Here is a 27,419-nt window from a genome sequence, read left to right as displayed (position 1 = left end):
TGGGAGACTAAACTTTGAAATATCAAAGAAAAAAAAAAAGACACGGATTGCATACACAGAAGTAATTAAACAACAACTGTTGTCTGAAGAAAAGAAAAAAAAGTTTGGAGTGTGGATATGATTGAGGACGGTTGGATACTGTAAGGCTGCCCCCATGTGGACACGTTTGGGAAATTCTCTGGCTAAACTTGGAGCTGTTTGTCAAAAATTGCCTTTCATATTGATAGAAATCTGAATGTCTGCTCAGGGTTCTCTTTTTCTGTGATCGAATGCTCTTAAAGGGAACATGGAATCAGACACAGGGGGCAGACCCTCAGTGGTGCAGAAAAGCTCCATCCCTCATACTCATCCAGATAATCTTCAGCTTGTGAGTGGAAAACATCCTGAATGCTCTCAGAAAATAACCACAAGAAAACGTAAGAATTTTTACATTTGTCGTTGTTCTTTTTTTGTCTAAAATTATACTTATTAGTTAATCTCTTACGCCTGACATGTCGGTAAATCTGTACTTATATTTGCTTCATATATGGTTTTTATACTTTTTATTTTACTCCTAAGAATAGCTATATATTTTATTTATATATTTTTTTAGTTTTTACCTTTTTTGTTTTAACAATCTCTTTCATATCATTCTAAATTTTCATACTTATAAAAGACTGACTTTTACACGAGATCGTTTTTTGACATTGTTGCATAAAATGCATTTTTCGGACTAAATTAAATTAATCAATTAATTTAAATTTTAAAAAAATTATAAAAGCTTCAGTTATTCTTTTTAAAAAACTGTCTTAGTTCATTTCTTTCTAAAGTATAGTTACTTTTGCTTACATGCACTTCTGTGTCCCCTGACGTTGGCCTCCCCCTAAACAGGTTGTCTCCCATTGATAAGAAGTGAGGGTGGTGAGGTCATCATGGGGACTCTTTATCTCTTAGGCCATTTAAAGGGCAGAAGCCTTCACCAGCTCTTTAATATGCTGCACACCATGTTGCTATTTGTTATTGGTGCTTTAATTTACCATATTCAACTTGAAGCAGTTGAAAAACATATATTATTTTATAAAATGATACAAATAATTTACAGTTTTTACAAAAATGTATGTTTTTTATATTACCACGTCCTGAATTAATTTTATTTTTGCTAAAAAAAAAAATTGTTCAGCATTCTTAATAAATGTGTGTAGTTTTTGTTGTCGGTTCTTGACCTTTCTGTCAAGTCCCAAAGAGCTTACACACAAATAAAAAGGAAATCAAATTGCAACCAGAACAATTTTCTCGCTGTTGTTCAGGTTGAACACAAAGCAGAACATGAACACAACGCAAAACTCACAATAACAATTTTGGCAAACGGAAATATAAAAACATGTCAGTACCATGAAAATACATAGGTCAAATCACTAAAATGTGTTAAAACTTGTTGAGACTGTAAGTTTTAATGATTATATCATGAGATATAAAACGTCATCATCCTTCCTCATTGTTTTAGTGATCCAAGACAAAAAAATGTGACTAGGTCCTTTTTCACATAAATTCTTTTTAACATAAATTTTGACTCAAGGTTAAGAATTTTTTCCTAATAATAATTTTTTTTTATCCAATTTAGGAGTTTTTGTCCTGTAAGTCTGTTTGCTGCACAAACCTTTTAATTTACTTGAGTTTTTTTTAACCATATTTCATTCATATTTTTTTCAAAATGAAAATTCAAACACAGCTTAGGCATCATGTATTCTAAAAAACACAAGAAATACCATCGCATAGATTTCCGGTTTACAATGCTTGTGTCACGGCTAACCGCTGAGGTCTTCACAAGGACGGGGTTAATCTGTCCACTCGCACAGCCAAAGCACTGGAGGGAGAGCCACGTAATCTGACATCCCGCCTGCTGCTCATCTGAGCCAGCCATGGTCATCTGAGGGAGAGCACTGCCTGGGACTGATGTCCACGCAGGATTACAGAACAGCACATGCCAGTGAAAGGGCACCTGGACGCAAACACCCATGCACACACACACATGCACACACACACACACACCTACGCACACACACAGGTGCATCAGTGGTGGAGATTAGTCTGAAGTGCATTTTTCACCCCCTACTGGGAGATTAAACTCCTCACCAGCTGAGAGGCACATAGTCAGAGTTAAAGCTGCAAAATAACTTTAAAATTGAGGGTTTTAATTATTTTTAACTTTTACACCTTTAACAGATAAATGATTTTGTTTACTTTCAGATTTCTGCAGTACTGAGGTGCTTTTAGTTCCTTCATGAAGATGACAGACACCACTGAAGAAAAAGCTGACATCCAGGAACCAGACAACTCAAAGATGAAGAACCTGGATGCCTCAGAGTTTGAGGTGACAGCAGACCGTCTGGAGCAGCTGATGAAGAGCATGGAGGTGCTCCTGTCGGACGTGGAGCAGCTCCGGAGCCACTGCAGCCACCAGGCCGGCGAACTGATGCGTGCGGCGGTGGAGCTAAGGCACCAGCAGGACGAGCTGAAGGAGAGTTACGCTGAGCTTTCCAAGGAAATGCAGGAGATAGTGGAATCAGTGGAGGACCTGTTCAGCACCAAGAGCGCCTTTGAAGCCAAAGAGAAGCAAGCACAAAAGCTGAACCGGCAACTCTGAGAGACAGACGGCGAGACTTTGTTTGTAAAACACTGTGGGCAGGTGGTTTTAGCTTTGGGGTTTGTGAGTTGCACTTTGAAAGAGCTGAGTTTTGATTTGCAAAGGAAGCTTTGTGAGATTTTGGAATTGTGTTTGACATGCAGAAGATTATGCTTTCTTATTTTTTATCTTAATCTGAGACCCCATATGCTCTAAAACTTAAACAGAATTTTATAGGAGAATATAATGAACTTCAGAATTTTGAAGTTAATAAAAAAATTATGAAATCTTAGAAAATATGCACAAATGCTGATTCATGTCTTTATGGTATTTTTTAATATATAAACGTCTTGACTTTTTGCAGTCAAGCACTTTGAGTAGATATTAAGACCACATCATGGCCTCTTATCTGCCTCGATGCTCCTCCAGCTGCCTCTGGTTACCTTTTGTCCATCTTCCATTCTCTCCTCTTATCCAAGCATGCTTCCCTGAGGTTTTCTCCCTAAATTTAACCTAAACTGAGGCTGAAGGCGATGATTACCTCCTGCAAGCTCCTCTGCTGTGACTTATCGGCCTGTACTTAGTGGCTATGGGATGTGCAAGAGGAGCAATCAGTGGTCAGACGGCTGTAAAAATAAAAGCTCATTCGTTACGAAGTTTGAAGAGTTTTTATGCTTGCTTGGTTTTTAGTCAGGTTCTTAGGAACTGGTTTTCATTATAGCATGTGTGATAAAACATCAGAACATGTGGTGGACACTGATTTTCCAGATGATGCAGGTTACTGCATCCCATTAGATGAGTGAGGAGGGTTTGAAGTGTCACTTGATGGAATTTGTGCAGAAAAGTTATATGTTTTTTTTTCCTTAAACATTCTGCCCCATGAACCTCTGCATTATAGTTTGAAAAACAGAATAAAAACTATCTTTGGAAACTGAAAAGGCATATGTGTGTGTGTGTGTGTGGCTGTAATCTGACACTATATGGGCTAGGGTTTCAGGGAGTGGAGCAGGTCAGAGTATAGAAAGCTGGCTGTCAGGGCTCAACCTCTCCTCCCAGTTGCACATCCTTTTAGTGCTGCTGGTGAGTCCAAAGAAAAGGTGAGACGAGCAAATGTTTCTGATTTGTTTTTTTTTGTATGTGTTTTTCATCTGTTATGCATATTTACTCCAGTCTTTAAAAGCTGTGATAAATAATACAACAGATAGAATTTGCTGTATTATAATTTGAGCAGGTGTTGCCAGTCCAGTGGTGGTTTTTGGTGATCATGAATATCCTGCAAGTCCTGGGCCTTCTTCACCTGCTAACTATACCTGCTTTGACTGTAAGTTCGATTGATAATATTGTTTAAAATGCATGTCTCTTTAAGTATTATCTATGTTATATTTTTCATATTTCTTACAGGTGAAAAAGAGTTTTGTAAAATATAAAGATTTAAATTTTCAGTAAGTAATCGACAATCCATGTCTCCACAGACAATTGTACTTTTACTTGGAAATAATATTTATTTATATGGATTTTTCCTGGGCCAAAACTGTTGGAAATAGTCTTAGAGATGTAAAACAAGAATTGGTTTTTCAGAGTGTTTTCTCTTTGTTGTGCTGTTTTTTGCAAATATAAATGTCTTCATCTGACAAACAGAACTGAAGTTGGTTGATTTTATCAGACCGTGACTGTTTTGCAAGAGGAGACTGTCTGCTCCCTGGTTTTATTGCTGCATGAGTCAAAAACTTGTGGTCAAATCTGTCATCAACATGTCAAGAAGTGGCACTTTTTGGAATAAAGGGCTTCAAAGCATCCTGCCAGAACGCTCCGACAAAACAAAAGAAAAGAAAAAACCCAAACAGACAGAACTAAATACAACTTTCATTTGATGTAACCTAATACACATGTCTAGGAAAACCATAATAACATAAATACAAATAAATTTTTTCTATCCAATTGTCTAAATTTTGAACTAAAGTTTAGCTCAAATTCTTTGAAAGTGCTGTGAGACTTTGTTCATCTCTACTTGCAAAGCTGTTTCCATAACTTTTACGTCTCCGCCGTACATTTCCATAAAGGTTTCATGACGTGTCCTGACACTTGTGCCAGCAGTGATGCTCTTCATATATCAAAGAGGCAGGTCATCATGAAGCAATAATGGGTTGGTTTGTGGCTCGCTGCTCCAGTTTTCACGTTGCATGCTCTGGCTGGCTGTTCATTTGGGCAGACTGGTTTATCCACTGGCTGAATGCAGGAAGGTTTCTCCCATATCATTGAATTTATTTTTATGTTGTTTACTGCACGGTTTGTTTTTTTCAATCTTAGCTGAATACACCCGTCTATGATTACTGGGGAGAATTTGGGGCCTTCGGGCCCTGCAGCCGTACTTGCGGCACTGGAGTTGCAATGAGAACCAGGAAATGCATTACTTCCAGGTAAGACATAAAATAAATGCATAAAGAGAAATGGGAAACATAAATATACATTATAAGTTTCAATCGCTTACAGGACAGATGGAGGGCACAATTGTGTAGGATCTTCCAAGTCCTACCGCACCTGTAGTACGCAGGTAATTATCTTTTTCTTAAAAGATCCACAAGTTTTTGCTTTATATGCTGCTTAATTACTATTTTGTCTTAACAGCCATGTCCAGTTGGTTTGAAGGATTTTAGAGAGGTGCAGTGTTCTGAGTTTGACACGGTGGACTACCATGGAAACCGTCTTAGCTGGGTGCCGCACTACGAGGGTTTGTAATCTTCCATACCAAGGGTCTAAAACCTTTAATGCTTACAGAGCCAATCGGGTCTTCTTACTGACCAAAACCCAGTGAGAGACGCAAAGCCCCACCTCACCATTTAGAGAAATACACTCAATTTATTTTTCGTGACCATTCCAGTAAAACATTTAGTGTCCAAATATTTACACTTGACTTATAACAGATATATATATATTTAACTTTTGATAGCAGTACATACAAGTTCCTTTCTGAATAAAATAAACCCTATGTCAAAAAGGATTGACCTGCTGCAGCAGATTTACATCTATAAAGAAAATTAAGATGCACCATCATCCCTTTTTCCTACTACTATTAAACGTATGAATCCATATATCCATTTAAAAAAAATCTATATAAATATATATTTAAATTATACTCAAATTGAAACATACTTTAGTAATCCCTTAGAGGGAAATTTAGTTCCAATACATCTCAAACAAGATCACACAAACAACAAATACATATACATTTCAAGAAGTTGACTCAGGTCATGCCCCTGTAACCCAGGCTGTGAAACCCGAACCTTTTTAATATTATTGTGTTCAGTTACTTGTCATGTTAAAAATCTAAACAAAAATGACTAAACTTTACTAACTAAGTTAATTAATTAAAAATACAAAAAAAAAGATTATTTGTTCAAGACTTTATCATTTTTCTTCAAACCCAAAGAGTCATAATGGAGGGATAAAAGTGCCACATGTGGCTGCAGAGCCTCAGGTTGCAGACCTCTGTTCTGTACAAAAAGACAAAAAAATTGATCTAGTTGTCACTTCTTACCCATGATGCACTGCTGACAAACATGATCTCTTTTTTTTATGCTTTAAACGCTGTAGCATCCAACCCCTGCGAGGTGAACTGTGTACCAAGTGGGCAAAACGTCTTCTACAGAACTCAACATCGACTTCAAGTGACTGATGGTACTCCTTGTAACGAGGGACACACTGATATCTGTGTTGAAGGGGTCTGCCGGGTAAAAAAAAAGGACAATCCTTTAACATTTTCTAATATATTCCAAAAGTCACATGGCTGCAGAGCTAGATTGAAGTTATAAAACAAAAATGGAAGCACAATCTCTGTGTTGGTATCTTCTTTTTCTTCAGGCATTGACCCACGAGGAGTTTATGGGACTAGACAACGACACAGAAACTCTACATTTCACTTTGCCTTCTGTGCCTCATCTAAGAGAGACCCACCCGTGCACCTACAGGACGGGTCTCTACAGCGAGTGCTCTGCATCCTGCAATGGAGGCCTGCAGTATCGCAGCGTGGAGTGTGTGATTGAGGATCCTGTACACCCCCGAGTGGTGGACGAGTCTTACTGCATCATCCAACACTTGCATAAGCCACTGAGTCAGAAATCCTGCAATATGCATTCCTGTGGAGAGCACAGGGCAGAATATAGCGTCTCCAGCTTCAGCGTGGTGTGTTTTTACTCTAATACAGGCTGGCAGTACAATGCATGAACTAAGGAGCGGTTTAGCGGTAACTTTGCTGGTTTTTGCATTGACCGTCAGTGCTCAGTGACCTGTGGAGAAGGGCAGCAGACAAGAGAGGTGGTCTGTGTGGGACCAAGAGGAGAACGTCTGCCTGACCATGCCTGCTCAGGATTAGTCCCACCTGCATCTGTCCAGGCCTGCCGTAGACCTGCCTGTTACACACAAATAACATGGCATGTGACAGAGTTTGGACTCGTAAGTAAATAAAAAATGGATAATTTTTTTGATAAACAATGCTCGTCACACTCATGGCCACTGTGTCACGTAGTGCTCGAGAAGCTGCAGCGGAGGTGTAAGAGAGAGGCAGGTCAGCTGTTTTGATACTGATCTGCATCCATACCCCGAGGAGCAGTGTGGATTAGGAAGCAAACCCTCCTCTGTTGAGTCATGCAACACGCAGTCATGTCACGAGCCACAAAGTAAGCAAAATATGACTGAAAAAATGCTATGATATAAAACTTAGTGCTTTTCCACTAAAATGTTTCCTCTACAGCGGTTCCAAGCTTTCAAAATCCAAGTGCAATTGAAAGCACTTTCGAAGGATATGTGCCTCATGTGTTGGAAGAACATTTAGGTCAGTGGAGAAAATTTAAATGCATGAACCTGAAATTATTGGTGCAGTTTTTAAAAAATATGAATGTCTGTATTGGATTTTTCATCATTCCTCTCCTCTCTGTCCTCCAGAAGACTGTGTTCACAGCAGGTAAAACCCCTTTCAATTCCAAAATGAGTTTGTTTTTGTTTTTTTGTCAAACCTTTTAATTTCAATCATGTGAAAAAATGTTTCATTTCAGGTATGGCTGTTGTCTGGATGGAGTGACTTTAGCTCAAGGATTTGGAAGAGCTGGATGTCCAGAGTATCAGACAGTATCAGACGTAGGAATCACAATTTTTTTCTTGTTACAGTGTTGAACATATATTATATATACATTTAAATAACTATCCGACTTTACTTGTGAGAATGTTATACAAAGATTTTTCTGTATCTTTTATGAATTCCAGCAATTCTCAAGGTTTTGCTGTTAATTCACCTACTGGTGATGTGTGCCTCCCATCCAAAGTTAGTACACAGGCCTCTTAAAACCCCTTGACACCTGAATTTCTTTGCAGCTATGAAAAAAATCACTAATGATTTTCCAAAAGTCTTCTGCTGCATATTTTTATCAATAGGTGTTAGGAGAGTTAAAAAAATACTTAAGGAGAACTCTCCCTCTTGTGTTTAATTATAACTTTTTAAATGCATTTGTTTCCTTTAACTGTTTAAATCCCACTGTTGCCATTTCTTCTTTTGCAGGTATCGTTCCATCCAGAATCTGTGGTTGTGGATTATGACAGTAACTCCGTTCACTCCACGTACGTCTACAGGACCGGAGTCTACAGCGAGTGCTCTGCATCCTGCAATGGCGGCGTGCAGCATCGCAGGGTGGAATGTGTGTTTCAGGATTTATCAAACCCCGAGGTGGTGGATGAGTCCTACTGCACCACCCAACATTTGCAGAAGCCACAAGTTCAGCAGGAGTGCAATGTGATTCCATGTGTAGAGTACAGCGTCTCTAGTTTCAGTGAGGTGTGTGTCATCCGGCTGTAAACTGTTGTGTTTCAAAGCAAGTGAACCAGAACTTATTGCTGCATTTTTTCCTCAGTGCTCAGTGACCTGTGGTGAAGGGCATCAGATGAGGGAGGTGATTTGTGTGGGCCCAAGAGGAGAGCACCTGTCTGACCGCGCCTGCAGAGGTTTGGTCCGACCTGCTTCTGTCCAGGCCTGCCGCAGACCAGCCTGCTACACACAGATAACATGGCACGTGACAGAATATGAACTCGTAAGTGAAAAAAATGTTTGTCTGTTGTCTTTTAAAAGAAAAAGGCTCCGAGGCTGCAGAATCTCCTTTTTTGTCTTTGCAGTGCTCCAGGAGCTGTGGTGGAGGTGTGAGGGAGAGGCAGGTCAGCTGTTTCGACACTGATCTGCATCCATACTCTGAGGACCAGTGCGGACTAGAAAGCAAACCCAACTCTGTTGAGTCGTGCAACACTCAACCGTGTCATGAGGCACAAAGTGAGCAAAAATATTAACAAATTCTGATGTGATCCGATGACTGTCGTAATACATATTCATGTACTCATTTTGCAGGTGTTCCAAGTGTTCAAGATCCAGGGACAGAAGAGGGTACCACACGAAGATTTGTGCCTCATGTTCCAGAGGAATCTCCCAGTAATTATAAATGCACATCTCAAGAATCTAGCTTTTGTTTTATAACAAGTTTTTTTGTCTTTTAATAAAATCTCATGGTCAATGTGAGTATTGCTTAGCCAATCAAAACCATTAGAATGATCAGGTCAGCATTAGTTTTTTGTTTTTTTTAACATTAAAAAATATTTCAACATGAAACAGTTCTTTGATTTCATTTCAGCACCATCTCCCGACACAAACAATGCCGATGACCTCGAACCTGCTGTGACAGACCCCGACTGTGCACAGTCAGTGCATGGATGCTGCCCTGATGGCTACTCTACAGCCACTGGCCCCGAAAACGACGGCTGTCCTACTGAAGACTGCTCTTTTAGCAGGTAGCATCCATTCTTGGACTTAATCTAGTTCTGATGGAAAAGCTTAAAGTAACCCACAGCTAAATGGTTCTTAGGTTTGGATGTTGTAAGGATGGAGTGACTGCAGCTGAAGGGGATGGACAGCTCGGATGTCCTGAACATCAGACAGCTGAGGTAAGAGACCGTTTTAGGTCATTTTGCGATCAATAAGCTAACCTGGACTAACAACTAAACATTTTAGTTTGTTTTTCTGCCCAAGCCTGTTTTTGGGCACCACACAAGAAAAAAAGTGAAACATGTTTAAACCAAATGTTTAATATTTCAATTTAGAGTTTTTTTTTTACCAAGCTGGTTAACCCTTCTGTTTAGGTATTGAGGACCCATCATCTCCATAAAAGCTCTTTCTGTCATATTTTGTCAAATCAATAAGACGTTTTACAACTATTTCTGCTTCCCTTTACGAAAACAGGAACATCCACCTGTCCCTGTTGATCACGCCTCTGCATGCTCCCTGCCTCGTGATGAAGGCCCTTGTGAAAAGTGGGTTGCCCGATTTGCCTATGATGCTGCTGTTGGCAAATGCAAGGAGTTTTGGTACGGAGGCTGCCATGGCAATGCCAATAATTTTGCATCTGAGCATGATTGCCAGAAACAATGTGGGGCTTCCAGGACAGTACCTGTCCCTGTACGTCGCAGATGGATCTACAGGAGAGGTTTTCTAAGATCTGTACGAGTCAGGCCTAACCATGTTGGAGTCTATTACAGGGCATAAGGCAAATGGTACATACTTATGCATAGATTGGTGGTAAATTAAGAAAAGACAAATTTGGACTCTGGAAGTTGGAAAAGTATTTCTGTAAAAGTGCTACACATTTCTATAAAAAATGTGTTCTGAATAAATTTTAACTTTGTTTCAAGTTACGCGGTTCTTCCAAGTTACGCTGTTCTGATGCCAACATCCAACAGATTTTTCTCTAATTTCACACTTTTTAACAAATATTAGTGTCAACACATGAAGCATGCATCATAACTAACCACATTCAGAGTTTTAACACTTATCTTGATTTTAGAATATTAATTATCTTCTTTATTCTTTACTAAATTGCAACATTTTACTCAGACTTTCCAAACTTTTCTTAATTTTGTAATATTTTCCATGATGCTTCCCATATTCATTTATTTATTGTGAATTCTGGGCAGGAATCAGCATCACAAAAAACTTTGAAGTGACTACAGTTGCTAAACATTAAATGTAATAAATCATTCAACCCTTGGTTACACTGCAGCTGTTGTGTTGTTATTTATGAGTGTGAGCGTGTTGGAGTTTTTATTGATATATTTGTCTGACCAGGACTACTATTATTTTAGTGTCTATTAAACAATTATTTACATTTTTAAGGTAAGGTGGTAGGGTGAGGTACAGGCTGTTTCTTATATACAAGATTAAAGTAAATTTGGAACATTTAAAAATGTGATTGATTTGTGGACATTTCTCACAGCTCAATCCATTTACCTAAATTAATGGTTCTACTAAATCTATTAACCAAATTCACTGGTAGTTTTATAACAAACTGCAACTTTACAAAAGAAAATCTTCTGGATTTAGACTGTATTTTGTTCCCTAAATCATTACATACTTAGACATTTAAACCATCCAATATTTTGCACATCAAATACAAAACCAGTATTATTTTAAACAACAACAAAAAAATGTTAGGTCGTTTCAATGGAGAAAGAGTTTTATTTTGAAGGAAAACGGAAGAGGTTCACGTAGTTTCCGGTGAGTGTATTTTATTTCTCCCCCCACAACGAACACTGAAATTTCACGCTGGTTTACTTGTCGAAATTAACGATTTCCCTTTTCATTTTGCAATCCCTCTAAAGTAAAAGGGGCTGCAGTCAAGAAACATGGTAAGGGTTACGTTCTTATTTTTTTGTAGATAAAATTGGCATAATATTATCTTAAGTCTGTCTCTCAAAGCTAAGCTAAACAAGTCGCTAGGCTAACGACGTGGAAGCGTTTGTTACTTCAAATACATTTAGTTTTTGTCATTATTACAGTTAATTTTGGTCATTTGAGCTTCTGTTTAACCAATTTTCGCCTGTCAAATGTTTGAATTTTTGTAGAACGCTGAAACATTCATTTAGAATATTTTTAGATTTGTTACTAGAGAAGTTACTGGAACTCTCAGTCGTCTCTCGCGATTCTGTAACATTTCTCTGCAAAGACAGACCTATTTAAATGCAGTTTGTGGTAATTGTTTATTCGGGAGAAAATGAAACTTATTCTTTCATAATTATTCTAAGAATTATTTTTGTTTTGCAGTCGCACACTATTTTGCTTGTCCAGCCCACAAAGAGACCAGAGGGCCGCACATATGCTGACTACGAGTCAGTGAACGAATGCATGGAAGGTGAAGTCGATCAGTCCATCATTATCCTTATTTACTTAGCATTACTGCATAACTTTATTGTTATTATTATTATTAAATACAAGTTGATCGTTTCCTGCCTTGGTGGATCTATCTTTTAGTTTTAAACAACAACAAAAAAAGATCAAATCATTTATATTTAGTTTAATGAAAAATACATTTGCATATTACATTATTTCTGTACCTCTGAACTTTATTGTGAGTACTTTTTTAAACCCTCCAGAGTTTTGGCAATATTCATTAAACAAAGAAGTTTTGTAATTTGGAATACCTTAAGACTTTTTCCCTTTTTATTCTTAATTTAAATAATAATAATAATAATATTAATGCCAACATTTTAGCACGCCTGCGTTTGTCTTCTACATACATTTTGCTGAGGGCATAGCTCTATTACAGTGACAGGGCGAAACCACTTGTTCTATTTTTAGCCACACTAAAAACTCCTGTTTGGCCTCAGTCACTCTTCAAAACTCCAAGATTCCCATGTGGCACATGTTTTCACACCATTCGATTACTTTAAAAATCATTAGAGTACATGTAATTTGGTCAGCTAATGTCATTATGTCAAGAAATTCGTGTCATATGTGTTTGCATACACATAACCTCACCTTTTGCACAAATACTTGGCCAAATGTTTTTTCTCTAGCTCCTTTTTTGTCAAGGTTTCTTATCTAAATGTTTTGTTTTAGCTTTATAATAGATCTACATGCAGATTTCTTTAGGTAGTTCTTAGGCATTTGTGCTGTCCTCTTTCACCAGAATAGTTTTTTTATTTTTAATTGTACAGTCTTGTTTTTATCGAATGCACATTTTTTAAAAATATCTGTGGCACTTTACCAGTCATACTCAGCTCATCGTTCTTCTTTTTAGGAGTTTGCAAGATGTATGAAGAGCATCTAAAGCGGATGAATCCAAACAGTCCCTCCATTACGTATGACATTAGTCAGTTGTTTGATTTCATTGATGACCTGGCAGATCTGAGCTGTCTTGTGTAAGTATGAGTTTAAATAAAAGCCAATTTCCCGTTTGATGTTGTGTTCCCATAAAAACAGACTTATTGTCTAATGCAGGTACAGAGCTGACACGCAGACATACCAACCATACAACAAAGACTGGATTAAAGAGAAGATATATGTCCTGCTGCGACGTCAGGCTCAACAGGCAGCAAAATAAAGGTTTCTTTAATGTGTGTGGATCTGACAAGTCAAATGGAGAGGGGTTTTTGTATTGTAATATTAAAAAAAGAAAAGAAAAAGAAAGTAGTAGGTTTGAAAAATAGAGTAGAAATAAGAAGCTATGTTCCCCAGTTTGAACTGGATCTTCCTTGTCGACTTTCTAAGACCCATTCTAATAAATTGGTAGGATAAGACTGATGATCACCACTAACCATCAATAATAAAAGCATAGAAAATGCTAAAAATTTGGTTAAAAAGAGTTTCCTTTGTAAACGTTCTACAGGCCTTAAATGCGTCTGATTTACTTTAGAAGAATGGACACTTTTGCTTTATTTATGTCATACAGGACAGAAGAATTTGTTTTCATTATTACCATTAAACCCTGAACAGTGTTGTAAAATGGTGTTTTGTAAACCCCTTTGTTTTACTTGCCACGCAACTTTTTCCATATTGCTTTTGATTTTTACAAAATAAACTGTTTTCTGACTTCTCAATTTGAGTGTTCAACATTTTCACACCACATGATGATTTTTGTAAACTGCTCATTAAGATGTTTAGCAAAAATTTTATGAAATCTTAAAATGCCAGAAAATTTCAATAATTATGTAATATGATATAAATTATCTGGTAATGGTGTTTTCTTTTAAGAAATCTGATTTAATACAACTTAAGTACTCTGATTTTTCCCCCTTTCATGTTAGCCCATTTATCTTAATTCTGTTCTTTTAACATCAGAATGTGTAACACATTGGAAAAATCTGTTTGTTACAGTGTAAGTGGAAAACGAGCTGCCTTTGCACAAAATCCAATTGTCTTTGTCCTTATAGACTATAATTATAAGGACACAAGGTAAACCTCTGACATCTAGGGGAAAAAGGACCGGAAGCTACGTTAATTAAAAAAATGAATTGATATGTTTAAGATCAACACTTGGAAATCTAAATGTCTACATTCACAAAAGAATAGAAGCATCTAACAAAGGTTTTTTTTAATATCAGATTTTTAATATGCATGTCAAAACTTATCTGATTATTCCAGTAGTTTTTTTGTTGCCATGGAAAAAGGTTAAATGGTTAAAACAATGATGGTGCTAACAAACACAACATAATCTGATTCATGACTGAGAACTTTATACATCAACATAGCACAAAAAAGTGGTCTGTATGAAACGTGCATTTGTAATTTTGCTCCTGGATATGTTAATTTTATCTTTTTTTATTTTACAAAGCCATTGATTGTTTATTAGAAGTAATGACTGTGGAGTTTTAAGGTTCTACAAAATAAAGTACCTTATAGTTGTAGGATTTCCAACTCTTGCAAATTAGTTGTGCAACAACCAAGAAATAATCTAGCTAAAAAAAATTTGTGCCAAAATCTAACTTAAATTGCGTAGAAAGCTGAAACTTAAAACATCAATCTTCTCAAAGTGTTTTTTCGTCGCAGTTATCAGGAAAACACGTTTTGTGTTACTGTCTCTTTAAATGTCGCGGTTGCCCTGTTTTCGCTGTGCTGGAAACCCCGTGTATTGACTGAAGGGACCCAAGATGGCTGAATACTCACGGGGGACACTTAGCATTTATCCGAGCAAGACGTCTGGAATGAATGGCGAATAGCAATATAATGTAAAGCGCAACTTTGCAGTTATTGCGATACATTTGTTTGTTCGTTTGCATATTTTTTGAGGGTTATGTAAGTATATGTAGCGAGAGTGTGTTCTTAACGCGGCCCCGAGCCAGAACATGGCGGAACACTTGGAGGAAAAAAAAAATTAGCGGCTAACGCTAGTTAGCTCGCACATTGTTTATTACGAAAACACCCCGGCCATGTTTAGATTAAAACGGTGTTTTGTGTCAGAAAATAAATATTAACAGACTAAATACAAATCATTTGAGCATGTGTTCATTAATGAATGCCCGGGGTGTTAGTCGATAGCGGACTAGTTAGCATGTTTGGTGTGAAGCTAGCATTACCTGCTTCGAACAAACTGTACCAGTTCTCAGATGTGGTTTGTTCAAACATTCTGCCAATGGAGTGTACAGGGTATACTTCTATTTCTGCTGCGTGTGTAAAAAGAAATAGCAAAGGCTCACGGCAGCTGTTGTGATGATACAAGCAAATGCCAGTGTGTTAGTTAACCGGTATTGATGCCACAATAGACTATGCTTTCCCTGGCCTGGGCGTCTCAAATGTTCATTAATGGTGCTTTCAGATCCAAACTAGAACAGAATAACTAATCTATGTGTAATATGGTGAAGGTGAAACGATCTATTATTCTAACTCTCTGAAAAGTCGTAATAACTTCACAGAAGTAAGCAGGTGTTAAGGGACGTTTTCTGTTACAGGTGAGGCACCATCCTGTGAGAGCCAAGCACGTCCTGGAGTGGGACATCGGCTACAATCGCCTGCCAGGATGACTGACACTCGTCGACGAGTTAAAGTGTATACCCTCAATGAGGACAGACAGTGGGATGATCGTGGGACTGGGCATGTCTCTTCAGCCTATGTGGAACGGTTGAAAGGCACTTCTTTGCTGGTGCGAGCTGAGAGCGACGGTGAGTGAGGAATAGAACAATGTAAACACAGCCTACTTGGTTCTACTGATTTCAGCCCCACATTTTTATTTTAAGAAGGAACCAAATATTGCAAACTTTTAAATCCCCAGTGAGATATATAGAACCCTAAGTGAGACTGCACGTTTTACCTGTAAAGCTGTGAAACATGCGTTACACTCTGTTCTTAGCGGCCTTAAAAGGGTACTTTCAATTTAATTAAAAACATAATTTTACACATTGTTGATTTGCCTGCTGTTTTAGTTGTGATGCACAGTAATTAGCACTGGTTTGTAGTTGATATATGCTCTGTTTTAACATGACAGGTTCACTACTGTTGGAGTCAAAAATCAACCCAAACACAGCCTACCAGAAACAACAGGTCAGCACATGGAATGTTGCAATGTATTTGCACAGAATCAAGTTATTTTTCAGTTGTGCGCAATTTCTTAATACTCTAAGTAATATTTTTGTCTCGTGCAGGATACATTGATTGTATGGTCAGAAGGCGAAAACTACGACTTAGCACTCAGTTTCCAGGAAAAGGCGGGATGTGATGAAATTTGGGAGAAAATATGCCAAGTAAGGGAAAATTCTTTTTTCCTGGGGTGTTTGTGTCTCTGTAGTTGTGTGTTTGCTCCTCAAATGTGTGTGATGTCATTGTGTTCAGCTCTCTTCACCTATATTTTGTGACTGTTTAGGTGCAGGGAAAGGATCCATCAGTGGACATTACTCAAGATGTGGTGGACGAGTCTGAGGAGGAGCGCTTTGATGACATGTCATCACCGGGTCTGGAGTTGCCACCTTGTGAACTAAATCGTTTGGAGGACCTGGCTGAGCTGGTGGCCTCCTCTCTCCCGTCGCCGCTACGACGTGAGAAACTTGCACTGGCCGTGGAGAATGAAGGGTATATTCGCAAGCTTCTGGAACTTTTTCGTATATGTGAGGATTTGGACAACAGAGAGGGACTGCACCACCTATATGAAATAATTAAAGGCATCTTCCTGCTGAATCGCACTGCTCTCTTCGAAGTTATGTTCTCTGACGAGTGCATCATGGACGTCATTGGCTGTTTAGAGTTTGACCCCTCACTGCTGCAGCCACGGCGGCATCGGGAGTTCCTGACTAAGACGGCTCGTTTTAAGGAGGTGATTCCAATTTCTGATCCTGAACTGCGTCAGAAAATACACCAGACATATCGAGTGCAGTATATTCAGGATATGGTGCTGCCTACTCCCTCTGTTTTTGAGGAAAATATGCTGTCCACCCTGCACTCCTTCATCTTCTTCAATAAGGTGGAGATTGTGGGCATGCTACAGGTGAGACCCCCTTTTTTTCCCCTTAAGGTTGTGAATGTAAATGCATGTTTGAAAAAAAAATACTAGTTGGGGGATGAATGGATGTTTTTAAATGAACAAACCTCATGTGGAAGTAGTATATTTATATTTTTTCCCCGTCACACTTAAAATGGAAATGGGTGAGGCTCTTTTGACAGTCGTTTATGGTCATGTGACCTTTGTGTTTTGTACTGTCAGCTCAGCAGTGTTTATGTATTGCTGTCCCCATGGAGATGGAGAAGTGTTGTGTAAATCCGTTGTGCTGTCCAGGAGGAAAAGTGAAACTCAAACACTTTTGGTACACTGTGCTGTGTGTAATCAACCAGTGCTGTATATTTCTTCCCTTTTTATATTCTAAAAACTCTTTATGCAAATATGATCAGAGTTTTTCATTCAGAGTGTTAGAGATTATTATACAATTTTTTTCTTTTTTATTATTATGAACATGCATATCCTTCATAGATTGAACCTAAAAAGAAATATTTGAATTATGTTATTGTTTTTGGTTAATTATGTTGCATAATTTTATTCTTCTGTTACTGTAAACATGAAATGCAGCACATTAGCATTAGAAAATTCATTTCTGTTGTGCTTCAATTTTCTACTGGTTTACTGGATATTTCATTCTTTATTTGTTTCTTGTTTGGTGTCAGGACGATGAAAAATTCCTGACGGACCTCTTTGCACAGCTAACAGATGAGTCCACAGATGACGACAAAAGACATGAACTGGTATTATTTTACAATATACTGATATCATTTATTTAAAGTGTTAATCTTCTCCACATTAGTTGATATATAATTTTTTTTTTACCTTGTTTCATCGAATTTCTTTGTCTTATCAGGTAAGCTTCCTAAAGGAGTTCTGCGCATTTTCACAAACGTTACAACCTCAAAACAGAGACGCCTTCTTTAAGACATTGTCAAACATGGGCATTTTACCTGCACTGGAGGTCATACTGGTGAGTGATTGGCGTTGGGATTAGGACAAATTATGAGTCAGAGATACAAAGAAATTGGCTCCTTTTGTTGATATTATAGATATTTCTGCTGTGTTGCTTTAGAATTGTAGAACTTGTCGGTCTCCAGCCTGTGGTTTTTGTACAGGATGTTATCATATAGACCATGTTTTATGATCAGATTTTTCCTCATCGATATGTTGGTACATTTTATACCAAAATAAAACTAAGCAAACATTGGTTTTCTCTTTGTAACATAAAACAGAAATTAATAACCAAACTGGTAAACACAATAGAGATTTTTTTTCCTTTCAATGGAGGCTATTTTTATTAACCAGTGTGCAGGACTCCTGATTTCTACATTGTTCCTTCTCTTAAATTTGTCACTTTTACTTTGCTATGAATATGCTTGTTTTGTTTTGGCGTAAAACTTTAAAATTAGATTTTGGCCATATTGTTCCAAATGAGGAGTAAATTATTTCTCATACTAGAATTGGCAGGACTATTTTTCTCATAGAAAATGGATATCTGCTGCAAATTGTAACCTTTATAATAGTTCAAATTTTAGATGAATTTACTTAGGGTTAGGGTTCCTTTACTTTGACTTTCATGAACATAGTTAAGGTTTTCTAATAATTATACAACAAAACAATATTTTATTGACTTTGCCTTATGGTAAATTTATAAAATGTAATTAAATATTGCCCCCCTCCTTAACTGTTACTAAAGTTGGAATGTTTTTTTGTTTTTTTTGGTAGATTAAAAAATAAGTTTTAATGGCTGACATTCTTTTATGCTGAATAGGGAATGGATGATGTTCAAGTGCGCGGGGCAGCCACAGATATCTTCTCGTATCTGGTGGAGTACAACCCCTCCATGGTAAGAGAGTTTGTCATGCAGGAATCTCAGCAGAATGATGATGTGAGTATACAGCAAATGACAGGCTTAAATGAAAGGTGGCCCTAATTGTTTCTTAGGTTGATACAAACACATTTATTTTGTTTTCAGGACATTCTATTAATCAACTTGATCATAGAGCACATGATCTGTGACTCAGACCCAGAACTTGGTGGTGCAGTTCAGCTTATGGGGTTGCTACGGACTCTGCTGGATCCAGAGAACATGCTGGCAACTGCTAACGTGAGTTTGCTCTTGTACTTCTAATCACTTGTGACAGAATTTCCCGATAGCAGTTTGATTTTCCTGCTGATCAAGTTTCTCTGCCTGGGAAGAAACAATATCAGGGCCCCCAGTTTAACAGGTTGGGCCAGAGATCTGTACCTTCCCAAGTAAACTGCTAAGGGTGGGAACATTATGTTCTGTGTATTTTTAGAAGGTGTGCAACTAATTCAAAAAAAATGTTGCTTTCTTTTTCTTTGCAGAAAACAGAAAAGACAGAGTTCTTGAGCTTTTTCTACAAACATTGTATGCATGTCCTCTCCGCTCCACTACTAGCCAACACCACAGAAGAAAAACCCAGCAAAGGTATTAAAGTTCAAGATGTCTTTGGTTATCATACTTTGTTAAACGCTTTATGAAATGTTCTTTTTTTTTCTTCTTCCCTTTGTAGATGATTTTCAAACATCGCAGTTATTGGCATTGATTTTGGAGCTGTTAACATTTTGTGTTGAGCATCACACGTATCACATAAAGAACTACATCATCAACAAAGATATTCTCAGGAGGGTACTAGTGCTCACTGCCTCTCAGCATGCCTTCCTGGCACTTTGTAAGTTTTACGTCTTCAAATTCTACTTTCAAGATGTGTTCATTTTCAAATCACTCCACACTTTCAATTCCTTGTTAATGTTGACATAAAATAGGTTACAAAAGGACCTATTTCTGTATTCACAGGTGCCCTACGCTTCATGCGAAGGATCATTGGTCTGAAGGATGAATTCTACAATCGATACATCATGAGAAACTTTCTCTTTGAGCCTGTCGTCAAAGCTTTCCTCAAAAACGGCTCCCGCTACAATCTGATGAACTCTGCCATCATTGAGATGTTTGAATATGTCCGCGTAGTGAGTGTTCCCCGTTGTTTTCACTTTCTGAAACTCAAATGCTTCAAATACAAATTAAAAAAAAAAGTTACAGAAAAGTTTTTAGTAATTGTAGATGTTATAGACTAGAAAACGATACTAAGATATCTCTCAAAACGGACTCTAAGAAAAACTTCTTCCTTTTGTTATGGTTGGAAAAACAATTTTTTATAGTTTTTCATTTGTTTGTTTCTGCAGAGCACCGATGACTTGATCTGTTAAATGTTTTCTTAAAGTCAAATGTGTAATGCTGAGACATCAGCAACATTTTTGTTTTGTTGTTCCAGGTAAAAGTAACTTTTCCCATTGGTCTCTAAAAAAGCAAAAACAAAGCCTAAACTTTAAAATATTCTTAAACTTTTCGTTACACCCATTTTCTTTTTAGTTTAGTTTGTGTCCCAAACCAATCTTTTTCAATGCTTCTTTCTCATCAAGCTGCACTTGTTCTTTATCTGCTTTTTCCTTCAAGGAGGATGTGAAATCTCTAACAGCTCATATAGTTGAAAACTACTGGAAGGCTTTGGAAGATGTGGACTACGTCCAGACCTTCAAAGGCCTTAAGCTCCGGTATGAGCAGCAGCGAGAGCGGCAAGACAACCCCAAGCTGGACAGGTGAGAGGGCAAAGACCCGGTCCTAATGTTGCATGACATAGCTAAAAGCAAAATGTGTGTTTTAATACATGTATTGTGTTAAAATACAAGGTCAGGTGTGGTAAGACAGAATACATGTGTCTGAACGAGAGGGATCAAAGTAGAAGCGTTAGGTTACAGGGGGCTGAGGTGAAGAAGGTGCAGGAGTTTAAGTACTTGGGATCAACAGTTCAGTGTGATGGGGAGTGTGGAAAAGAGGTGATGAGGCGAGTGCAGGGAGGTTGGAGCGAGTGGAGGAAAGTGTCAGGAGTGTTGTGTGACAGAAGAGTGTCAGCAAGACTCAAAGGAAAGGTGTACAAGACAGTGGTGAGACCAGCTCTGCTCTATGGGTTAGAGACGGTAGCAGTGAGACAGAGACAAGAGGCTGAGATGGAGGTAGCGGAGATGAAGATGTTGAGGTTCTCCTTAGGAGTGACCAGGTTAGACAGGATAAGGAACGAGTACATCAGAGGGACGGCTCATGTTGCCTGTGTTAGCGACAAAGTCAGAGAAGCCAGACTGAGATGGTTTGGACATGTTCAGAGGAGGGATAGTGGATATATTGGTAGAAGGATGTTGGAGATGGAGCTGCCTGGCAGGAGGGCAAGAGGACGGCCAAAGAGGAGATATATGGATGTCTTAACAGAGGACATGAAGTTGGCTAATGTTAGGGTAGAAGATGTTCATGATAGTGAGATGGAAAAGGATGATTCGCTGTGGCGACCCCTGATGGGAAAAGCCGAAAGAGAAGATTGTATTAAAATAATTTAGATTGCTGTGACTTTGAAACTAGCAGAATGTTATTTGTTTGTTTTTCTTGTAAATAACTCCCTTTTAGGAAGATTTGAACTTAAAGGGGCTATATTATGCTAAGTATTTTGTTTAAGCTTTAAATTGTATTCTAATATTCATTCCTCACGAAAAGAAACCCCAAAGTGGTATTTTGATCCGTTTACGCAATTCACCCAATCCACGTAAACGAGTGGGTCCTCACATTGTGACGTAGATCTATCGCCCCAGGTGAACACACACACTTTCTCTAAAAATGTGTTCTATTGTGTGCCAAAGTTTATTTCATATACATGGATATTGTTTACTATAAAAGACTTAACCCTTGTGCTATCTTAGATGACCCCACCCTTACATTGACATGTTCTACCTACCATGACAAAAGTGGATAAAGGTGGAAAGATTTCATGTAATCCATGGACACCAGTGAAGATCACAAATCATTGAAGAAAAAAGGTTCAGTGCACTGTCTAGTGGGTCTAGATCAGGGGTCGGGAACCTTTTTGGCCAAGAGAGCCAAAAACGCCACATATTTTGAAATGTAATTTCGAAAGAGCCATACCATTATGTAGTGTCCTTTTCCCACACTGAGGCACGGAGACTTAACCTCTTTTAAAGTTCTTTATTCTGATTACTGCAGACCGTAACAAACGCCCTACAATTAATTCAGCAGCTCCTGAATCTCTCCCGCCGAGACGAGAGAGCTTCTCCCAACTTTATATTCCCCTGCTCCCGCTCCAGCCCCTCCCATTCCCCTTAATCGGCCCACAGCTGAACCCCATTGGTCCAAACTACCAAACAACAGGCTGAGCGACAGAACTGAGGGCCAATCAGATCACTGCTTGATCGATGCGTTCCATGAACTCCAGAACTTTTAACGCGGCCCAACAGCCATCCAACTCAGTCCGCGACAATTTGTTTAAAACTAAATATACAAGTGAATGTGTGCATTTGATTTAATTTCAACATTTTTAAAGTACAATAAGTCTGAGGATTCTTTTTAATAACATTGTTATGCTGTTGCTAATAAATGATGAGTATTTCTCGTGGTAGTTTTGCTGATGGTCTAGTCTGGTTGATACGTGGTGAGTTTCTGCTTCATGCAGGCGTTGAGACTTTAAACGTCATCGTAGGTATGAATGTTCTGTAGATGTGAGACAGACTGCTCACATGCAGATACGGAGCCAAACACACACTTACACGCTGCAGTGAGTGACGGGCAGCGGGTTTTAGGTTTTTACAATCCCTGCGCGATTCACCTGCTGCCTGTCCCCACAACACCTCAGCCCCACCCTCTGCTTTCTCCCTCACACATCCCGTCCTCGCATCTGCGCGCTCTTTCTCAGAGACGGGAGCGCGCAGTTTTAGGCACGGCAATTCACAGGTTTCAGGCTGGTACAAACTCTGTGAAATAATAGATAATAGTAACTGATAGCGCTGGCACAGATTTTTTTCTCCAAGCACCGCTACTACTGCGCGCCTCTGGCATCGCATTGCGCCCGAGAAGGACTGGTCTAATGAAAAAAAAAAAAAGTATAATTAAAGATTTGTCTGCGAGCCACATGTGACCATCAAAAGAGCCATATATGGCTCGCGAGCCATAGGTTCCCGACCCCTGGTCTAGATCAATGTTTTTCAACCAGTGCCTTGGGATATTGCCCTCATTAACTGATCTAAAAACATTTCACAATCTCCAGGATATCAGCTCTTAGTTCATCCAAACAGGCCCTGATAAAACACTGAGTAGTTAGGAATATAAAAGATCATAAAACACTTTTTTCTTTGTGTTTATTTGATTAAATTAAAGACATTTTGATAAGAATGACGGTACCGTGATTTAGCTGCAGCTTCAGCTCTGTTTTCGGAAACTGTCTCCACCAATCATTCTTGGAGGCTTAATCATACGTCATCAGTCTGACCCATCAGAAGTGGTTAAAGTCTTCACTTCCTTGTTCTGATCTGCTCGTAAGTCTCTCAATTCCAACAAAAGTACCAGCTAAAGCTCGTCTTTAGCGATGTAGCTTTCCACAGAATCCGGTATCAGACCGTGGAACAAGTGAACAAAACAATGAAGCTCAGAGACGCGAGTCTTTTTTCGTTCAGCGGCTGTTTTCACTACATCTCCCATGATGCATTGGGTTAAAGTGACAGCGGCTCAGCGCACAATGAGTCGTCCTTGTTAAACGTCTTGAAACCACAGCAAACAGACATCAAAAAGTTTTTAAATCTTCTAACTTAACTTTTATTACATCTTCTAGAAAAACAGCTGCAGCTTCCAGCTTTTTCTGCCACAATTATCACAAAAATGCATGTGAGATTGCAGAGGGGCTGTAGATCAATACAGACTATGAGTTTCTTTCTTTTTTTTTTTTTTTTTTTGGACGGTGGTGTGCTGTGGGATTTTTGTCAAGGTTAAAGTGTGCCGTGGCTCAAGAAAGGTAGAAAAACACCGATCTAGATGACCCAACTCCAAATGTTAAAGTGCCTAGGATAGCACAAGGGTTAAGAATAGTCCTTTTAAAAATATGATTTTACATATATAATTATGTAAATAAGTGTAAAATTAAACTGTAGTCTATGATTTATTTTTGTTATTATCGAAAGAAGCATCTCAGGTTTCCAAGCTCTTCATCATGATTTCAACACTTGCATGCCTTATCTATAACATCACTAAAATCACCAAACATTTGTGGATTTATAGACGTCCTAATCTCTTTATACATTTCATTGTAGCAAAAGTTGATATTTTTGTGAAGACTAAAAGTGGTTTCCTCGTTGTCGTCCTCTGCAGCATGCGTTCTATCCTGCGCAACCATCGCTTTCGGCGTGATGCACGAACACTAGAGGATGAAGAGGAGATGTGGTTCAACACAGATGAGGATGACCTAGAGGACGGCGAGGCAGTGGTTCCACCTTCTGACAAGATGAAAAGCGAGGAAGACCTCATGGAACCAATAAGCAAGTTCATGGAGAGAAAGAAATGTTAGTATATAAACATTTCAGCATTAGAAGGGTGAAGATGCAGTTAAGAAAATCAGTGACTTTTGCAGAATTTTGCAAATTGGTTTTTAAAAATTTCTTTTGCTCCTGTTTCCTGAAGCTGTTAGAGTTAAAAAAAATAACAGGACTTTTACCAATGTCCATTTTATTACTATAAATGTCCACGATTAGAGACATGTTTGATGCAAAAGCAACTTGTTTCCCTCATATATAGAATGTTAAACACTTAAGAAATGTTTATAACTCATAAATCGGCTCTTTAGCATTTTTATTTCTCTGACCTAGTGATATCAAGACATGTTTTTCTTAGTCGGGTAATATTTGTGTAGGATTTCTATAATAAATACATCTGTGTATTGTTAATGTAGTCATTTGTTTTGTTTAAACGTAAGTCATATGTTAATTTTGTTTTTACATACTATTGTTTTTGTGTAACTTTTACAACTACTTTACTTAAATATGCTCCAGGTCTTGGTTAAAAAAAAACTTCTTCAGTGTTCTTGGTGAACTGCAGTGTCTTGATAAAAGGGTCGATTATTGGGTGACTACAATTTTTTTGTTTACTTCTTCTGACACCAGTGAAAGACACGGAAGACAAGGATATTTTGGGAAAATCAACTTTGACAGGAAGACAGAGTCCAAGCTTCAAGCTTTCCTTCTCTGGATCCACTAAAACCAACATATCCAGCCCTCCTTCCTCTGCCTCGTTGAACCCTGGATCTCCAGGATCACCGGGATCTCCAGGCTCAGGGTCACGGGGTTCACCCCCGACCACGACTGTAACCACAAAGGTCAGTGCAATTATACAATTTACTTCTTTTTCAATTCGTTCCTCGTTTAATACGTATATTTTTCCAAAGACAAAAAATGTTTTACTTCACAAATAAAATTTTTCAATTTTGCTATTTTTGGCAAAATAAACCAAAACACTCAGAGAAATTCAACTAACACTGCGTATACTGTAGAAAAGCATTTAAACAGAATGTTTGTAATGTTAACATTAACACTTATACTTCGAAACACCTCGACTTCAATGCTTATAAAACATAACTTAAAAATAATAAAACATTTTTTTAACGCACGGATTAACTGTACGGTTCAGTCATTTTTGCATCTCTTTGGTTTTCCAGTCAATTTGAAAAACTGTTTTGACTGTTCCAAAAATCTTTTCTGTTTTATATTTTCACAAGAACTGCGAGCTAGAATACTTCACACCTTTTTTGCTAGTTTTCTCGGCTGTTTTTTCTTTTTTTGGTTTAAAGTCGTCATCACAGTCGATGTTGTATTGGGTTGTTCTGATTTATCACTTATAGGCTAAATATCAAAGCAAAAACCAGGGAAAACTGTAAAAAAAGGAAGAATATTTATACATTTTTGCACATTTTCTGAGACAAAGGCATTTTTTTCTATGGAATATTTCTGTAATTTGTGTTTATGTTATCAAACTGTTTGTGAAATTGTTATAAAATTATAGTTTAATATCTTTTTTGTCTATCAGCAAGGTTTAGTTGGACTGGTGGACTATCCTGTCGACGATGAGGAGGAGGAGGAGGAAGAAGAGGAGGAGGAGGACGGGGAGAATAAAGAAGACACGGTGCCACCCACAAAGAAGTCCAAACTGAGCTCGTAAAGGTTCAGCGGTCCAGTTTGTCGCCAGCCCAGACGGAATATTTTACAGGAATGATCAAACTTGTAAACAAATTGAATGAATAAATGTCACCCGTCATGGTCGGCGGGCGGCCCCAAAGAGGAGAGGACTCTTATCGGATACGAAGCCTCCTCAGACTCGCATTATTCATACAAGTGCCAATCAGAAGAGCAGGAGTGGAAATGCCGTCTGTGAGGTGGAGCAAACCATTGACCGCTTAGAGGGAGGAAAGGTTTCCCAGAAGATCTCAGTGGACTCGTCGGGGTATTTCAAAAACGACTGGAGAAACGGACTACACATGCTAATACACATGTACACACTTGTACAAAACCCATAGAGCGGACGTGCTCGGACCATAATCCACTGCCCCCTCCCCCCGCCCCTCCACTCAGGGAAGGACATCACTTCGGCCCAAATGGGTCGGCCAATTCAGACCCAGAACCACAAGGCGCGCACCACCATCTCCACCTCCAATCTACTTTCTCTCTGTTCCTTTCCACTTCTTTTTATCCGTGCGCTTGTTCTCCCCCTCTATATCTGTTGCTTTACTTTTAAGTTAGTAAATAGGACCAGATGGCAGTCGTCCTCGTTGTTTTAATGTGTCGTCCATCCTCGGCGGTCATTCTCTGAGGAGTAAAAAAAAAAAAAAGAAAAGCCAGCAGCTTATTCTTTTTTTGTTTTTGTTTTTTGTATGTCTCAATCTGTCACCTGTTTTTATTTTCTTCCTTTTTTTTTAATGTAACAAAAGACCTGCCTTTAAATGTTCAGGACGTTTTCAGTCACACATGAACAGGTTTTTAAAGACCTCAGTAGGTGAGATAGTTTTACCCTTTTTGCCCTTTGAAACTGCAGATTTTTTGGAGAATTTGTAATCCCGTCTTGATTAAAGATTGAGTGGAATTCTAGATGTGATGAATTTTGTCATATCTTTTTTTTTTCTTTCCTTTTACACGAGTGTACACTTAGTTGTTCAGAAAATTTGGGACCATTAAAATTTATCTTTGCTGTAAAATGTCCTACCACACCTGTCCTGGTAGTGATTTCTTTTTTTTTTTACTCTTTAACCTGCCTGTTTTGTTCTTTTTTCCCCCCTCCGAAGTATGTTTTGTGTTGATCGTGCAACAGCCAGGCAAACAATATGAATTACAATGTAAGCCAAATCTTTTATTTTATGAAAAAGCAGTTTAATTCTAAATTAAATAAAATGAAAACACATTTTCTATGCTCTTTGCAATCAGCTGGTTAAACAAACCTGCTCTGCATCATAAAAGATCAGTACTCTTGTGTTGCAGCAGATGGCGCTCCAGTTCCACAGAATACTCCTTGCTCATTGTACTCACGTCCAGTGGGTGAAGTGAGTTTATTTACTTACAGGTGAATTTAAAATGACATGTTTTGACAACGTCTATTAAAATCAAACATTGAATTTTTGGTGATAAATTGAGGATTTTGTTTGCTA

General features: G+C 38.3%; 3 protein-coding genes across 5 annotated transcripts; all 3 read left to right on the top strand.

Annotated features, from left to right (window-relative positions):
* The first annotated feature begins 232 nt into the window (after positions 1-232).
* LOC101161692 (papilin) lies at positions 233-10,685 on the top strand. 3 transcript variants are annotated; one of them, XM_011491596.3, is made up of 20 exons: positions 234-416; positions 2,227-3,699; positions 3,834-3,923; positions 4,910-5,019; positions 5,093-5,153; positions 5,228-5,330; positions 6,194-6,330; positions 6,461-6,781; positions 6,875-7,051; positions 7,125-7,275; positions 7,350-7,430; positions 7,541-7,559; positions 7,651-7,732; positions 8,151-8,423; positions 8,500-8,676; positions 8,759-8,909; positions 8,985-9,065; positions 9,265-9,421; positions 9,496-9,574; positions 9,870-10,685. In XM_011491596.3, the coding sequence occupies exons 3-20, from the start codon at positions 3,867-3,869 to the stop codon at positions 10,170-10,172; spliced, it is 2,520 nt and encodes an 839-aa protein (XP_011489898.1). In that variant the 5' UTR covers positions 234-416; positions 2,227-3,699; positions 3,834-3,866; the 3' UTR covers positions 10,173-10,685. The 3 variants fall into 3 exon arrangements, with proteins under 3 accessions (XP_011489897.1, XP_020570258.1, XP_011489898.1); XM_011491595.3 differs by having other exon boundaries at positions 233-416; positions 2,227-3,923; positions 7,544-7,559; XM_020714599.2 differs by having other exon boundaries at positions 233-416; positions 2,227-3,923.
* A 492-nt stretch (positions 10,686-11,177) lies between these two features.
* LOC101174968 (enhancer of rudimentary homolog) lies at positions 11,178-13,501 on the top strand. The gene is made up of 4 exons (XM_004083466.4): positions 11,178-11,311; positions 11,727-11,814; positions 12,703-12,823; positions 12,903-13,501. The coding sequence occupies exons 1-4, from the start codon at positions 11,309-11,311 to the stop codon at positions 13,003-13,005; spliced, it is 315 nt and encodes a 104-aa protein (XP_004083514.1). The 5' UTR covers positions 11,178-11,308; the 3' UTR covers positions 13,006-13,501.
* Positions 13,502-14,499: 998 nt separating this feature from the next.
* On the top strand, positions 14,500-27,174 carry ppp4r3a (protein phosphatase 4 regulatory subunit 3A). The gene is made up of 16 exons (XM_004083465.4): positions 14,500-14,629; positions 15,350-15,559; positions 15,883-15,938; positions 16,040-16,138; positions 16,258-16,875; positions 17,547-17,624; positions 17,738-17,854; positions 18,656-18,772; positions 18,860-18,991; positions 19,234-19,336; positions 19,422-19,580; positions 19,706-19,875; positions 20,363-20,505; positions 24,104-24,294; positions 24,892-25,103; positions 25,811-27,174. Exons 2-16 carry the CDS (start codon positions 15,418-15,420, stop codon positions 25,940-25,942), a joined length of 2,469 nt encoding a protein of 822 aa, XP_004083513.1. The 5' UTR covers positions 14,500-14,629; positions 15,350-15,417; the 3' UTR covers positions 25,943-27,174.
* The last annotated feature ends 245 nt before the right edge of the window (positions 27,175-27,419 follow it).

This window comes from Oryzias latipes, chromosome 24, assembly GCF_002234675.1.
Source record: "Oryzias latipes chromosome 24, ASM223467v1".
NCBI classification, from domain to species: domain Eukaryota; kingdom Metazoa; phylum Chordata; class Actinopteri; order Beloniformes; family Adrianichthyidae; genus Oryzias; species Oryzias latipes.
This window is presented reverse-complemented; position numbering and strand designations above follow the sequence as displayed.